Genomic DNA, 16,571 nt, shown 5'->3' with positions numbered 1-16,571 from the left:
TAGCTAGTGGGAACCTGCTGTGTAGCACAGGGAGCTGTCAGCTTGGTGCTCTGTGATGACCTAGATGGGTGGGATGGCGGGGGTGGGGGGTGGGAGGGAGGTCCAAGAGGGAGGGGATATATGTATACATATAGCTGATTCACTTCGTTGTACAGCAGAAACTAACACAAAATTGTAAAGCAACTATGCTGCAATTAAAAAAAAAGAGAAAAAAAGATTTATCAGTTTTAGATGTTATCTCGTGATTCTGCTGGTATGGTAAATAAGAATTTGGCTCTCCTACATATATCTCTACAAATTACCTCCTTTCCCAACCCTCAATAAATTTATATTACAAGTTTTAATAAATCAGTATCTACATTATGATTGTGCTAACATTGGTCATGAAAAAATGTACATCATTGTTTTATTTGCACTTCTCTTATTCTGAGGTGAGACTTGAGCCATCTTTTTTTTTGGAAGAGTCATTTATAATTTCTGTGAATTGTCTGTTCATGGCCTTTAGTTTTTCTTTAGGGTTGCTGGCTTTTTTCTAATTTATAGAATTCCTTTATGTTTATAAGATGCATGTAATTTTTCCCCAGTTGGCTGTTAGTCTGTTTTTACTTTATTTATGGCATGATTTGGTACACGATAATTTTTTTAAAATTTTTATATTGTTGAATTTATTCTTTTTTTTTAAAGGAGAAGTTTTTGTCATTGGGTTTTTAAAAAATATTTATTTATTTATGTATTTTGGCTACAAAGGGTCTTAGTTGCGGCATGCTGGATCTTTGTGTGGCACGTGGACTTCTTAGTTGCGACATGCACGCAGGATCTAGTTCCCTAACCAGGGATCGAACCTGGGCCCCCTGCATGGGGAGCGCGGAGTTTTAGCCACTGGACCACCAGGAAAGTCCCAGATGCTGGCTTTAGATTGGAGCAGAAAAGGAAGGCAGAGTACACTGATGCAAGGGCAAGCAGGTGGTTAGATTTTGTTAAGAAGAATAGCTATGGTTCCCAGTGAAAACTTAGATGAATTGATCAAATGAGAGGAACAAGAAGATGACAGTTAAAGTTCGGGGAGTGAGAATTATGAAATAGTAGTCTTTGGAGTGAATTCATTGAGAAATATAGTAGGATTGCCAGGTACAGTTAGTTGAATGCCCTTTTGAAATTTTGGGGCAGATATTAAGAGTAAGACTCGAGCACAGTCTTTTTCAATATTCAGATTTTGGAGGTGGGGCATGAAGTAGGGTTTAACTAAGGTAGGAGTTTTGCCAAGATGATGTGGTGGAAGAACACTGAAGTTACTGGGAATGCTAACAGTAATAGATAGAGGTAGAGAGAGATAGATATTGATATGGAGAGCAAGTACTTAAAGTAACACGGAGGGAAGTGTAGCCCTGTAGTTCTTGGAGAAACCATTTTAGGTAGTGGTACCAAAAGATCAGGCTTTAATGTAGATGGACCTAGAGACTGTCATACAGAGTGAAGTAAGTCAGGAAGAGAAAAACAAATATCGTATATTAACGCATATATGTGGAACCTAGAAAAATGGCACAGATGAACCGGTTTGCAGGGCAGAAATTGAGACACAGATGTAGAGAACAAACGTAAGGACACCAAGGGGGGAAAGCGGTGGGGGGGTGGTGGTGGGAGTGTGATGAATTGGGTGATTGGGATTGACATGTATACACTGATGTGTATAAAATGGATGACAATAAGAACCTGCTGTATAAAAAAATAAATAAAATAAAATTCAAAAATTCAAAAAAAAAAAAGTTCAGGCTTTAGATTAAAACAAACTAGGTTCAGCCACTAACTAGCCATAGCCCTTAGGTAATTTACTTATCTCCTCTGCGCCTCAGATTCTTTATCTGAAAAACTGGCATTGGACATGGGAGTAATATTTTGCAGTTATTTTGAGTATTATTAAGATAAAATATGTTAAGCATCTAACCATGGGCCTGACCACAGCTGTCATTACTTTCCAGGTCAGCCTCACTTTCTGCTCCCTCCCTTGCTGCCACTCACCCTATTGGCTGTCTAGGTGATTGCTACCAGTGTGGTGTGCACTCATATTCTTCTTTTGGCTCTAACAGCTTTATTTTTGTGAATTCTCTTGATATGTTCTCTCCTGGTTGGGTAAAATATTTGAGATGGTCTCATTCCTCCTGAAAACAGACATAATCTGGTTTGTTTAGCGTTGTTATATTTTATGTATCTTTTCACTAGCTGGTTAAGTGGAAATGGCTGTCTTTTTCCTTTCACATGACAGTCTAGTATGTTTGAAAGAAAGCATGAATACTAGCTTAACTTTTGTCTAGAAAAATTCTGATTTGAAATGGTATATTGGAATCTCTGTTAAATAAGTCAGTGGTTTCTTCAAGCTATTAGGACATATTATACTACAAACTAGTGTTATCCTGTAGCCATACTGACCTGCTCAGTGGTGTAGAACAGCAAACTTTTTTTTTTTGCCTGGAATATCTGCCCCCCTCCCCATTTTATGTCCTCATTCCTTGCTTAGCTGCCTTGTCCTTTTTTTCTTTTGGTCTCTTTTACGTATTACCTTTGTATGGAATCTTCCCTCTCCCACTTTTTATAAAGAAAATTCTTAGGCTTTTATGTGTTTCCTTCAGAGCATTTACCAAAGCTAAAAATTATTTTATTTAGTTGAGATATACTGTTTTTTTTAATCTGTCACTCTTATCTGAATATGTGCCTGACTTCCAAAAGGTGTTGACTAAACATTCTCAATATGTGAATAATGGAATAGCCGATATGTACTTGACTATGAGGTTTATTAACAAGCACCAAGAACTAGATTAAGTGCTTGATAAACTTTAGTATTTTTCCTCACAAAAACCCTAAAAAATAGTTGTAAGTCATTTTATAGAGAGAAAGTGGGTCACAAAGCTATTAAGTGGTAGAACTTGGGTTTAGAACCGAGGTTTGATTCTAAAGCTTTTCTTAACCATTGCTTTCCTTATACTGGAATTGAGTCAGTCACTAGGGCATCTTACTCCCTGTCTCTTGTTTTTTAGGAACTTCTAGCAATAGTAAAACAAAAGACTACTGAGAATTTAGATGATGTCACCTTCTTGTTTACTTTGAAAGCACTTTGGAATCTTACAGATGAATCTCCAGCTGCCTGCAAGCACTTTATTGAAAATCAAGGATTGGCGATCTTCATTCAAGTCTTGGAGGTGGGAAGACAGGATTGAGTTTATGTGTAAAGTCCTTTTTAAAAATATTTATTTATTTATTTAATTTATTTATTTTGGCTGCTCCTGGTCTTAGTTGTGGCATGCGGACTTCTTAGTTGCAGCATGCAGACTCTTAGTTGCGGCATGAGGGCTTCTTAGTTGTGGCATGCAGACTCTTAGTTGTGACATGCATGTGGGATCTAGTTCCCCGACCAGGGATTGAACCTGGGCCCTCTGCACTGGGAGTGCAGAGTCTCACCCACTGGAACACCAGGGAAGTCCCTGTAAAGTTCTTTTCTTCATGATAAAGTAACCTGTGTATTCTTTTCACAGACTTTTTCAGAGTCAACAATACAAAGGAAAGTACTTGGTCTTTTGGTAAGGTGAATTGTTTTGAGTTAATTCTAATTACTTAAAAAAATAAGAAAGCTCACACTCATGTAGTACCTACTATGTGCTAGGCACTTTTGTAAGCAGTTTACATGCATTAACTCGTTTAATCTTCACACTATCCCTATAAAGTAAATACCATTGTATATGAGTCATCTATTGCTGTAAACAAACTACAGCTTAAAACAGCATCCATTTTATTCACTTATGAATCTGTGGGTCAAGAGTTTGAACTCAGCTCAGCTGTACAGGTCTTCTGCTGGTCTCTGTGGAGTTACTCATGTCGCTGCAGTCATCTGGTGGCTCAGCTAGGCCTAGATGCTCTAGGATGGCCTGACTCTGAACTCTGACCATTGGTGCAGGTTGTTAGCTGGGCCTTGTGTCTCCATGAGCTTCTTCACTTGGCAGTTTCTGGGCAGCAATAGAAGGCAAGTGCACTGTACAAGTGCTTCTTAAACCTCTGCTTATATCAGATTTTCTAATGTCTCACAGGTCAAAGTAGGTTACGAGACCCGGGGTGTTTTCCAACAACCACTTTGCCACTTGTTTGACACCAACTGGGTGTCCTACAGTTCGATTCAGTTCAATTCTGCCACTAGCTATCCAGAGTTAGCATCAGATCCCACAAGTTAAAAAGCTCAGTCCCACAAGTCTGCCTCCACTTTAGTTGCCAACTGTTAAGCCCAGGCCACCCCTACTTCTGACTGACTGACTTTAAATTGGGGGTTTCCACGACCCCCTCCTCAGGTTGATAATTTGCTAGAATGGCTCACAGAACTGGGGAAGGCACTTTATTTGCTATTTTCAATTTATTGTAGGGTACAACTCAGAAACAGTCACATAGAAGAGATGTGTAGGGCAAGGAAGGAGAGAGGTGTGCAGAGCTTCCATGCCCTCTCTGGGTACACCACCTTCCCAGCACCTTGATGTGTTCACCAACCCAGAAATTCTCCAAACCCCAGTATTTAGGGGTATTTATGTGGGGGTGGGGGGTCTCATCACCCAGGCATGATTGATTATTAATTCAATCTTTAGCCTCTCTCCTCTCCCGCTGAGGTTGGGGGCATGGGGTTGAAAGTTCCAGGCTTCTAATCAAGGTTTCGTCTTTCTGGCATCCAGCCCCCATCCAGAAGCTATCTAGGTCCCTGCCAAGAGTCACCTCATTAGAACAAAGATGCTCCAATCACTCCAGAAATTCCAAGGGATTTGAGAGCTCTGAGTCAGGAACTAGGGACAAAGACCAGGTATTTCTTATGCCTATGGATAAGCCCAGATTAAAGGAGGTGGCCATCCCTTGATGGGAAGAGCAGCAGTCACATTGTTAAAGGGCATATACACAGGGATAGGGAAATTGCGTTATGTTCTGTACTCTCCCATACATCGTTGTCTACATTTTATAGATATTCAGTCTGAGGCACAGAAGTGCCATTTACCCTATGTTACCTAGATAGTAAGAGGCAGAGTCAGAACTCAAGCTCAGGCAGTCTGGCTCCAGACCCTCTGATATTAGCCACTTTACTATACTTCCTCTTTAACAATTGAATTAATTTTTTAGAAATATCTTTGTTTATACTTTTATACTACCTCCCAATCAGGATATTTGTTATTGAGAGATTTCTTTGTTTCCTAAAGATAAAGGTGAAGATTTACAAAAAGTAACGAAGACATACTACTGTATGCCCCTGCAGTTTGCTGTGCTGGTGCTTCGGAAGACACAGATACATGAAACATAGCAAGCTGGTAGTACTAATAATGTTGGGGGTTGGTGTCAGACACGTATGCAAATACCTCTCTAATTCATGATTGACTGTGGTTAAGTGCTGGAAAAGAGGCACAAAGTCCAGTGGGAGCCTTTGATTCTAGATCATGAACTCATTGAAAGCAGGGACTGTGTCTTTCCCTTTGTATCCCTAACACATACAGGACTTGGGACAGAGCAGATGTGAAAGGCTTCATAGAGAGGAATACATGATTAGTATTGGAAACCTGGAAGGTACAGAAAAGTAGAAGAAAGGAACAAAGGTCATTTTGGGCTAGGAAAGGATGAGAAAATGTAATCATTTGAGGGACACTGTAATATAGAGTATCTGGAATTTTGGGAGAAGGTGGGAAGAAGAAAAACAATGGGAAATCAGGCCAGAAGGGTGGATTGAAGCCTCATAGATCTATACAATGCAAAGTATCCTACTTTTTATCCTTTTGAGAGCCTCTCAGAATACTGAGGGTTAGGGAGGTTGTTCCTTTTCCTTCCTTTTTCTGTATGAGGAAGACCCACATTCTCCTGTAGCTTCCATTCAGTATTTTATTCCATAGACTCTTGGGAAGAAAAGGCTAATATAAAAGCCTCTGCCAAGATTACAAGAGGAACTTGGGACTCAACTGAGGTGTCCCTCTCAGTTTTGCTAAGGATCCTATCTATCATCTTGTCTCTTCTTGTTTGGGGCTGCCATCTGATAGACTCAATGCGGAAGTCATGCTGTTGACGAATTGTGTAGCTGGCCCAGGGAAGAAGGGCAGGGGGTCTAAAAACAGTGCAATTTCTGTTGAAATCATGCTGTTGACAAGAGGGGTATAGCTAGTCTTGGGAAAAGGGGGCAGGGTGGGTCTCAGAACAGTACAATTTTCTGCAGAGTGCCTTATGCCTTTTTCAACATACTAAGTCTATAAGGTATACTTTTCTGAAAGCTGCTTTAGAAGGAGCAGTGACTGCTGTGGTCGCTTTGACTGTGTGTTTATCCTCTAAACCTTTGTTTTTTCATTTGTGTAGTGGACAGACCCTAAGTGACCAACCGCCAGTGATTATAGTTTTTTTGGTGTTCATGTCTTTGTGTAACCCCCTTCCCTAGAGTCTGGGCAGGACCTGTGACTTGCTTCTAACTAATAGAATATGGCAAAGATAATAGGATATCACTCCTGTGATTATATTACAATATGTATAAAATCCTTCTTCCTAGCAGACACTCTAGAGAAGTGAGTGGTTGGAGAAGGGAGAAGCCCACATAGCAAAAAAAAACTATGGGCAGCTTCTGGGAGCTGAGGGTGGCCTCCAGCAAGAAACCCTCCTTCCTGCAGCCACAGGGGAATGAATTCTGCCAACGGTCTGAGTGAGCTTGGAAGTATTCTCCCCACCCACACCTCACCCATTGGAGCCTCCAGATGAGAATGCAGCCCAGCCAGCCCTTTGATTGCAGGCTTGTGAGACCCAGCTAAGCGAGGCCCACAGAAACTGGGAGAGGAAAAATGTATGTTGTTTTAAGCCACCAAGTTTGTGTTAATTTGTTACACACATAGAAAACTAACACAGTACATAAAATAACGAAAATACTGCCTGCCTTTCATTGTTACTGTTAAACTTAAAGCTAATGTAACGTATAGTGGGCCCCCAGGAATGTTAAGTTTTTTAGTCAGACCTGGATTTGTATTCTAGTCCAACCAGTTATTAGCAGCGTGAACCTGACAAATCAGTCTTGCTGAGTGTCGAATTTCTTTGTAGGACTATTAAAGATTAAATGAGATAAGGCAGATAAAAAGACATTTCAGTCTCTCTAGCTCAGTGCCTGGCACTTAGTAAGTGCTTACTCAGTGATTTGTTATTACTGATCATCCTCATCATCAAGGGGGTGGGATTGTAGGTGTTAGGCTAAATCTGAGGGAGGAGGATGGGGCTAAGTGTTCTTGTATGTATATGAGCTGAGCAGTCAGAGAGGGAGAGGAACCAATTCCTGATTCTCCCCTCCTTTCCTGTCCCTGATATTCTCTGCTCCATCTGACCCATAGAACAACATAGCTGAAGTCAGAGAACTCTCTTCCAAGCTGATGACTGAAGATGTGGTAAAGCATGTCAGCAGCTTGCTGCATAGTAAGGAATTGGAAGTCAGCTATTTAGCTGCAGGCATCATAGCCCACCTGACATCTGACAAACAGCCCTGGATATCCCATGACCTCCAGAGGAGAGCACTTCTGCAGGATCTGGTATGAGAACCATTGCTCTTTACAAAATCCAGAGTCATCTCTTCTTGCAGAAAACTTATTTTTCTAGGTCATAAGAATTTTTGAAATATGTGTTCATTGTAGAAAATGGGAAAGATAGAGAAAAATATAAAGAAAACATTATAAATCACCCACACCTTACCACCCGAAGCTAATAATCTCTATTAACGTTTTGTTGCATTCCTTCTGATAACTTTCCTTCTATAAAAGTTATACATGCAAACCGTTTATATGGCTTATTCTAATTCTCTTTCCCACTCTCAGCTCTTTTTAAAGCTATATCTTTTGGTGTTTACCTCCATATCTCTAACATATGTTGTTATTTCTTGACTCTGTAGTTTTAGACATTATCAATTTATTTTCCCACTTTGGAAAATGAAGATTCTTTTTCTCTTTGTCCCAATGCACACCCTTTCCTATACTCCAAGTATACATCTCCTTTCAATACATTCAAGCACATTCTGTCTACTTCAGCTTCTTGGAGACTACTTTCCCAAGCCTTCTGTTTTTTTTCCATCTGATTTGCTTTTTTGTATATCTGTTAGACCACTGTCATCCCAGGATATTCATTTACTGTCATTCTGGAGATTCTCTTTGCTCTCTTGTGTTGGATTCCCTGTTTCCTGGATTGTGTACCTTCCTATTTTTTGGTGTACTCCCTCATTCTCTTGGGTCATATCCTCCAGTAGCTTCCTAAGAGATGTATGAAAAAGAAAATCTGAAACCTTTTATGTTTGAAAAGGCCTTTATTTTACATTCACATTTAGTTGATCAAACGGCTAGGTATAAAAGTTAAGTTTTGAAATATTTTCACAATTTCTAAGTCATTGCTCCATTGTCTTTTATTTCTCTGTATCACTGTTGAGAAGTCCTGTGCCATTTTTCTTTGGAAGCTTTAAGACCTTTGTCTTCAGTGTTTGGAAATCACAGTGATGTGCCTTGATGTGGGTTCATTTTCATCTGTTCTGTTGACTACTTACTGCTCTGGAAGCTCATTTCCTTCAATTCTGGGAAATTTCTTTCTCTCCCTCTCGCCCCTCCATCCCTCCTTCTTCTTTCCTCTTTTTTCTCCCTGCTTCCTTCCCTTCCCTTTTTTTTTGGCTGCATTGGGTCTTTGTTGCTGCACATGGGCTTTCTCAAATTGCAGCGAGCCGGGGCTACTCTTTGTTGCAGTGCACGGATTTCTCATTGCAGTGGCTTCTCTTGTTGTGGAGCACGGGCTCTAGGCATGTGGGCTTCAGTAGTTGCAGCACACGGGCTCAGTAGTTGTGGCTCGCGGGCTCTAGAGCGCAGGCTCAGTAGTTGTGGTGCATGGGCTTAGTTGCTCTGCGGCATGTGGGATCTTCCCGGACCAGGGCTTAAACCCGTGTCCCCTGCATTGGCAGGCGGATTCTTAACCACTGCACCACCAGGGAAGTCCCGTCCCTCCCTTCCTTAATTTCTATTCTTCTGATTGAAGATTATAAGGTCGGCTTCCAACAGGCTAAACACCCACTAGAGGAAGAGAGTTGGGGGTAAAGAAGACTCAGCATTTAGTATTTAGATTTTTCACTTTAGCCCCCTGTTTTTAGCATGGTACTCCCAACCTCAGTTGTTCATGGGATTGCCCAGTCCAGAAATTTTTGTAAGGGGTGGTAGAGGAGATCTTGAAATCTTGATTCTTTGGTACTTTCAACCAATCCTCCTATTTTCAACCCAACCTCTAATCTCACTTCCTGAAGTAATACTTTTGCCAAATTTTTAAGTCTCTTGGGTGTTCTGTTCAAAATGGATTGTTTTTTTAACCTTACCCAGTGCTAGATCTATTAAATTAGTTACCATTTTTCTTCTGCTTTCTTCTGTGTGTATTTGTCTTCTTTTTTTTTTTTTTCCTAAAGAATGTCACTTTTTTTTTTATTATTAATTTATTTATTTTTGGCTGTGTTGGGTCTTCGTTTCTGTGCGAGGGCTTTCTCCAGTTGCGGCAAGCGGGGGCCACTCTTCATCTCGGTGCGCGGGCCTCTCACTATCGTGGCCTCTCTTGTTGCAGAGCACAGGCTCCAGACGCGCAGGCTCAGTAGTTGTGGCTCACGGGCTTAGTTGCTCCGTGGCATGTGGGATCTTCCCAGACCAGGGCTCGAACCCGTGTCCCCTGCATTAGCAGGCAGATTCTCAACCACTGCACCACCAGGGAAGCCCTATTTGTCTTCTTTTAAACCGTTTGTATCATTCTGTTCATAGGATTTAGGGGAGGAGTGGGTGCATCCTCAATCTTCCATCATTAAACAGGAGCCCCTTTTTATTGCATTGTTTTCCACGTGACTTTGTTTATATTCTACATATATAATGCTTTACCTAATTGATAGTTGGCAGGTTAGGTATCCTAAATTTGAGTAATCAACCCCATATTTTGAAAACTTATGTTGTTTCATATATATGTAGTTATAAATGACATGAAACAATACTAGAATCTTGATTTGTCTTTTTGTACAGTATACAACCATCCAGAATTGGCCAAGTTCAAGTTGTAAGATGACAGCATTGGTGACCTACAGGTAATTTCATGATGGTGTAGTGCCTTTCTTAAAGCTTGTCCTCAGTCTACTCACTATGTAGAGGCCATGGTACAGTGATAAAATATTAGAATAAAATAGCCTGTGTTCAAATCCTGTTTCTTTGTGATATTGGGAAAATCACTTTTAGAAAATCTCTGAGACTCAGTTTTCGTCCTCTGTAAAATGAGGCTGGCAGTGTGCAAGATTGAGGGTGGAATCAGATATTGAATGTATAATGTCTCACACAGAGTATAATTTCTTAAATGCTAGTTCTGATTATATGCTCAGCAGTACATCTGTCTTGGTGAGGAATTGACCCTGGGAGGAAGATGTTGAAAATTATTATTATATCCCTGATGTTAGCTTGAGTTCTGAAGAAACGTCTTCTTTGTACTTATTTAGATCCTTCAAGGCATTTTTCCCACTCCTTGGCAACGTCTCTCAACCAGAGGTTCAGCTCTGGGCGCTATGGGCCATGTATCATGTCTGCAGTAAAAACCGTATGTAATTAAAAAGAACAGTTTTCCAGCTATTATTCTGTATAAGGATTAAGTTCAAGATGGAATTTTGAAAAATTGTTCACCTATGTCCTGATTTTAACACTTTTAAAAAAGAAACTGAAAAGCATTTGTATTAGTATAAAAAATGCTACAGAATTATAATTGGGGGTGGTTGTCAGGCAATATAGAAGGTGAAAGTTTGCTCCCCCTCCTATTCCCCATAGGCAAGCACTGTCCATAAGTTGATAACTATAACTATACTTCCAGATACTTTTCTGTATACATGCTATAGTTAGTATATACTATATGTGAATAGGATAATGTTTTTAGACAAAATGGGCTCATTCTGTGCATACTATCCTATAGCTTGCTGTTTTTCACTCAGTAGTTTATCATGAATACTATTCTTCCTATAGTAATACATAGATTTGCCTCTTTGTAATGGTTTGAGGGGGGCTGGGGGGCCAGATGTCAGGAGTTGGTCCCAGGCAGATTAAATGTTTTTCCATGTTTTGCTGTTTTAAATTCCCCTTGGGAATTCTTGGCTTTTATTCTTTTTTTTTTTTTTTTAATATTTATTTATTTATTTGGTTGCACCAGGTCTTAGTTATGACTTGTGGGCTCCTTAGTTGCAGCACATGGGATCCTTAGTTGTGGCAGGTGGGCTCTTTAGTTGTGGCTCCAGGGCTCCTTAGTTGTGCCTCACCAGCTCCTTAGTTGTGGCATGCATGTGGGATCTAGTTCCCTGACCAGGGATCGAACCCAGGCCCCCTGCATTGGGAGCGTGGAGTCTTATCCACTGCACCACCAGGGAAGTCCCTTGGCTTTTATTCTTTGTTAAGCATTATTATTAAAACTTTTGCTTTTATTATAAAAGAAATATAGGCTATAATTTTATACTAAAAAACCTAAGATATAACTTTTAGAATTAATTAAAGGTTTAACTGTCAAAAGCATAAGCTATCTTAAAATGGCTTTAACAAGTATTGAGGCCTATATGCAAAAAATACTATAGGAAATAATTTAAAAGCCTGAAATAATTGTGAGACATACTATACTCAATTCTTTTCAATTCACGGATATAATACAATTCAAGTGAATGAGTAAGAGTTGAGGAATCTGAAAATTATTTTAAAGTTAAAGTGGCAGGATAAACAGGAAAGAACTGACTGAGAAAAATGGTTTTTAGGAGCTTGCCCTAATACTTCTCTTTATTTATTTATTTATTTTTGGCTGTGCCTGTGGCGTGCAGAATCTTAATTCCCAGACCAGGGATCAAACCCTGGCACCCCTTGCAGTGGAAGCGTGGGGTCCTAACCACTGGACCACCAGAGAAGTCTCTAACACTTCTCCTTAAATGGTACTGGCATATGAATAGATAGAGGCAGATCAATCAGTTTGAATGGCACTGAAATAGACTCTAGTATATTCAGTTACAACAGTAGTAACTGTAACATCAACTAGAATTTAGTTGAGTATTTATATTTACCATGTGCCAAGCAGTGTTGTAAGCTATTTTTGTGTAACTTATTTAATTTTCACAACAGATAGAAGGGGTAGCATTTTATTGTATATCTGTTACAGATGAGAAAACGAGGCATAGAGAAGTAAAGTAACTTGCCCAAAGTTAAAACAGCCTGCACCAGCAGAGATAGGCTTCTAACCTAGTGATCTGACTCCAGATCACCACTATTAATTAGATTGCTCTGTGTTTCTTTGCTATATGATGTAACAATTTATTTAACATTGTTTCCAGTCTTTTCTATTACAATACAAACACTGGTTCAATGAATAATGACATCCTCTCTCTCACTCTCACTCACACACATACTATATATTTAGGAAAGATGAACATGTGTGCTAATTAAGAAGACAGACCCCAGAATCAGACTATTTGTACTTTGCTCCCATTTACTAACTGTGGGAGCTTGAGCAAGTTACTGAACCCCTCTGTGCTCCAGTTTCCTCATCTGTAAAATGGGGATTAAAATACCTATTTCATAGGGCTGTTATGAGAATTAAATGAGGTAACATTTGCAAAGCATTTAAACATTGCTTGGCTCATAGTATGAGCATTTGTACATAGCACAGTATTAGTACAAGCGTAGTGCATACCATTTGTTAAAATAAAAGACATCACTTTGCAAGCATAATCTGCAGAATACTTTTAGAATTACTGAGTCAAAGTGTTATGAATGCTTGTTTTGGTAGGTATTGCTAAACTGTCATCCAGAGAATTGATTACCAGTTTGCATTCTCATCAGCAATATACGAGAGCTTCCAGTTTCCTTTTATTCTTGCAAAAAGGTTTAGTTGAATTTTTTGATCTTTGTCAATCTAAGGTGAAAGAGAGTCTCAGTTGACGTTTATTTTAAGTAAGGTGAACTGTCTTATATTTGAATTGTCTGTTGATTTCCATTGCTCACTTTTTGTTTACTGTTTTTTTTTTTTGTTTTGTTTACTGTTTTTTGGTCTTTTTAATTTGAAGGAACTCTTGCAAATATTCTGTCCCAGTTTATTGTCTTGATTTTATTCATTGTTTTTACAAGTCAGTATTTTGTTATATGGCCTCTGGGTTTCAGGTCATGATTATACCTTACAAAATTGATGAAAATTTTCAGCCATTTTGTTTTAAAATATTACCCTCCACCTATTCTCTCTATTCCTTTCTTGTAACATCTATCAGAAGTATCCTATACCTTCTCTCAATCTGTCCTACATATTTTGTAACCATTAAAAAAAAAAAGTTTCCATGTCTTTGTTTCTTTTTACTGCATTCTTGGTAATTGCCTTAGATGTGTTTTTGGATCATTGTTTCTGTGTCTAATAGACTCTTGGACTGATTAAGAGAATCCTTTCAGACTGAGTTGTGGACATGTCCCTTCAGTACAGCTTTGTATTTGCTTCTGTCAAGTGTTCTAGAGGTTTCCCTGGGATTGGACTAATTCTTATATTAATTTCTCAGCTCAAGGGTTCCCAGAACATTTAGGGTAATATATATTCAAACCCTAGACCAACTTGGGACTGGTTATAAATTCTCAGGAAAGACTTCTCCCCAGGAGCCCAGGCTAAGATGCAGATGTTTCATTGTCTTATCCGTTGTCTTGTCTAGCCCTTTGAGGGGCCAGCTTTCTGCATTGATTTTGCTTCTGACTTCCTAAGTTAAAATCTAAATTCCTAGATTACTGAAACTGACAGTCCCTTTCTGCCCCACGATAGTTACAGGTTAGGTTACACGAGGTTTAGGTGCTTTTTGCTCTTTGTGTCTGACTCCTGGACAATTCCTTTACTTTGTACACTCAACTATGAATTAAAAATTTTTTTGATTATAGTGTATCCAGCTCTGGGGTTTTTAGGTTGTCTAGCTCAACATATTGCCTGAACCTGAAATTTTTACTATTTTTGTAATAAAAGATGTTCTTATCCTTTTAGCTAGGATTAGAGACATTTGAAGCATAGAGTTGTCCAGAAGTAAACATAATAAAATAATCATCCATTATCTCATTACACAAACCAAGCATTAACTGGCATATTTCTTCTGAATTGACACAGTTTATCTGTTAATTCCTGTGTCAAAGGGCTTAAAACTTTGTACTGTTTCTTCAGAATGGTGAATGTGGTAATTTGGGAATATTTAAGATGCCAACTTGTCCATCAGGTTTCTTTGCTTGATTTTCTTTCAGCCAGCAAATACTGCAAAATGTTAGTCGAAGAAGGAGGACTGCAGCTTTTGTGGGACATCCAGAAGCACAGTGAGGCAGACCCCCAAGCACAGCACGTTGCAGCCTCCATTCTAGGTGACTTCAGAATGCATTTCATGAATTATCAGAGACTCCCTCTCTGTTGAATGCCCTTCTTATCCTCAGGGGCTTCAGAGGTGCTCTGTTGCTCAGTGTCAGGTCTTCTGCCCTGTCACCAATTGAATGTTGAATTGAATTGAAACAAGTTGTCATTGGAGTTTGTGAGTTGACTGCCTTCTTGGCCTTTTTTTTTTTTTTTGGTTGATTTTCTATAAGTTATAAGAAGGTTGGGTTTGTATGATAGCCATGATCCCAAATCAAGTTGGAATCATTCTGGGAATACCCTTTCAGCAGTTTTGAAAAATCAAGCCCTGGACTCTGTGTGAAGACCTGTGAGCTTGTGTTGGAACAGCTATGCCAGTTACTTTTCTCTAGCCCCGGCCAATTTCTTAACTCTGAGTGTTTGTCAGAGGAAAGGAAAAAGAAAGACCTACGGGGAAACTTTGATATTTATGTTAAATTTCATGTTTGAAAGAATCTCCTAAGTTGTTATTCCTGGTTATATGAAGCCACTGGAAAAGAAGTACATGAAAAAGTTCTAGGAAACATACGCGTATAAATGTATTGTTTGGAAGGCAGAACCTCTATTGGAGGGGAGGAAAAAAAATTTTTTTTAATAGATACCAGAGTACCTTCCACTTGTTGGATGGAGGGAAGAGAAATATATTTTTATGATTTTGGATAGTCTACCTTTGACCTTTCTTCCTCCAACTTTACACATTAGACTGAGTAAGCATAACATTGTGTGTAATTGGGTGTGCTGGTGGGGCATGGTCAAAGTTAGGACTGAGAATAGAGTGTTCAGATGAAAGATTATATGGGGATTATAAATCTCAATCCCTCAATCCCTCAATCCCTCAAATTTTTAATTCGAGTTAGGACTGTGACCAAGGCTGAGAGGAAAGGGAAGGGCTGTGCCAGAGATGTAAAGAGGTGCTCTTACCTAATATGGAGATGAGAAAAATAGTGCGCTTCTCTGAGAACCAGCCTCAACGACAGTATAAACTATCATAGAAGCTTTGGTTTGTGTCCTCTGCAAACCCGCTCTATGGAATAGAGTATGAAGTCCTTCCTCACCTTATTATTGACAACTAACAAAACATGTTTTACCATTCATCTGTTTAAATTTTTCAAAGAAATAAATTCCTTTCTGAATTAGTAGCTTATTTTAGGACTAGATTTTTGTGCTGTTAGCTGGCCAGACTCTTAACTGGAATGCTATATACCTTCGTTTGGAATCAGATGAGGCTTATTCTTATTCTAAACCATATTTCAAACTATTGCTCACTGGTGACTCGATCAGAGGAATTTGTAACCTGCTTCCTTCTATAGTCCTGCAACTACACAGTATTTTCTCTCATTCACTCTTTTGCATGGTTCAAAAGGCTGTCTTACTTTCCTGACCTGAGTTCCGTATGTTGGAACATGCTGTTACCAGATACTAGCTTAGGCTAATGTGAGGAGGGTGGGTGGGAAATAGTGCCTGTCGAGGTCCAGTTCTATACTGGGCACCTCTCCAAGTTTTGTCTCATTCACAACAATCCTCTGCGATAGTTGAGTTTTATCCTCCCCATTTAACAGATGAGAAAGAGGAAGTTCAGGTTACTTTCCTGGGTAGATAGATACTGCTCATGCGGTTGCGGCTGATTCTAAGACTTGGGCTCTTCTGTGTTACTCTCCCTTTCAGGAGATGAGCACAACTTTGGGGCACATTTGTATTTAGCAGCAAGTCAACAATGTTACTGGTATGTGTCCATGCCCATGGCTTAGTGACTTCTGAGTCTGGCCAGGCATAGGCTCAGAAAGCTCAGATCAGTTAAAGAATGACCACGTGGCTGTCTCTTCCCCTCTTCTACACAGAAGGAGGGCTCCTGAGACTAGTGTGCATATGTGCATATCAGCCACCCTTTATTTCTGAGTGTCGTCATCTTGCTCACTTTTGCTCGTGCTGTTCCCTCAGGCTTCCTCTTTCTTGCCTCAAATGCCTGTTGATCCTTCAGCTTTCAACTCCAGTGTTACCTGCCCATTTCCTGACCTTCCATGTTGTCCATCAGAGTTAATAGTTCCCTTCTCAGTACTCCTGAAAGCTATTTAATGCTCCATCAAAGATTTGCCTGCCACGCTACAGTTTACAAAAGGTTTTCACAGCCATGATTTCATCTGGTT

General features: G+C 39.6%; 1 protein-coding gene across 1 annotated transcript in view; it reads left to right on the top strand.

Annotated features, from left to right (window-relative positions):
* The window catches only part of ZYG11A (zyg-11 family member A, cell cycle regulator), a 63,803-nt gene extending 47,295 nt beyond the window's left edge, over positions 1 to 16,508 (top strand). The window contains exons 9-14 of the mRNA XM_082372115.1: positions 3,030 to 3,191; positions 3,525 to 3,569; positions 7,359 to 7,553; positions 10,044 to 10,105; positions 10,508 to 10,605; positions 14,289 to 16,508. Coding sequence (XP_082228241.1) covers positions 3,030 to 3,191; positions 3,525 to 3,569; positions 7,359 to 7,553; positions 10,044 to 10,105; positions 10,508 to 10,605; positions 14,289 to 14,452 — 726 coding nt within the window. The 3' untranslated portion in view covers positions 14,453 to 16,508. The remainder of the gene's footprint in view (positions 1 to 3,029; positions 3,192 to 3,524; positions 3,570 to 7,358; positions 7,554 to 10,043; positions 10,106 to 10,507; positions 10,606 to 14,288) is intronic.
* Positions 16,509 to 16,571: the final 63 nt, after the last annotated feature.

This window comes from Balaenoptera borealis (assembly GCF_965194805.1).
Source record: "Balaenoptera borealis genome assembly, chromosome: 1".
Taxonomy (NCBI): Eukaryota; Metazoa; Chordata; class Mammalia; order Artiodactyla; family Balaenopteridae; genus Balaenoptera; species Balaenoptera borealis.
This window is presented reverse-complemented; position numbering and strand designations above follow the sequence as displayed.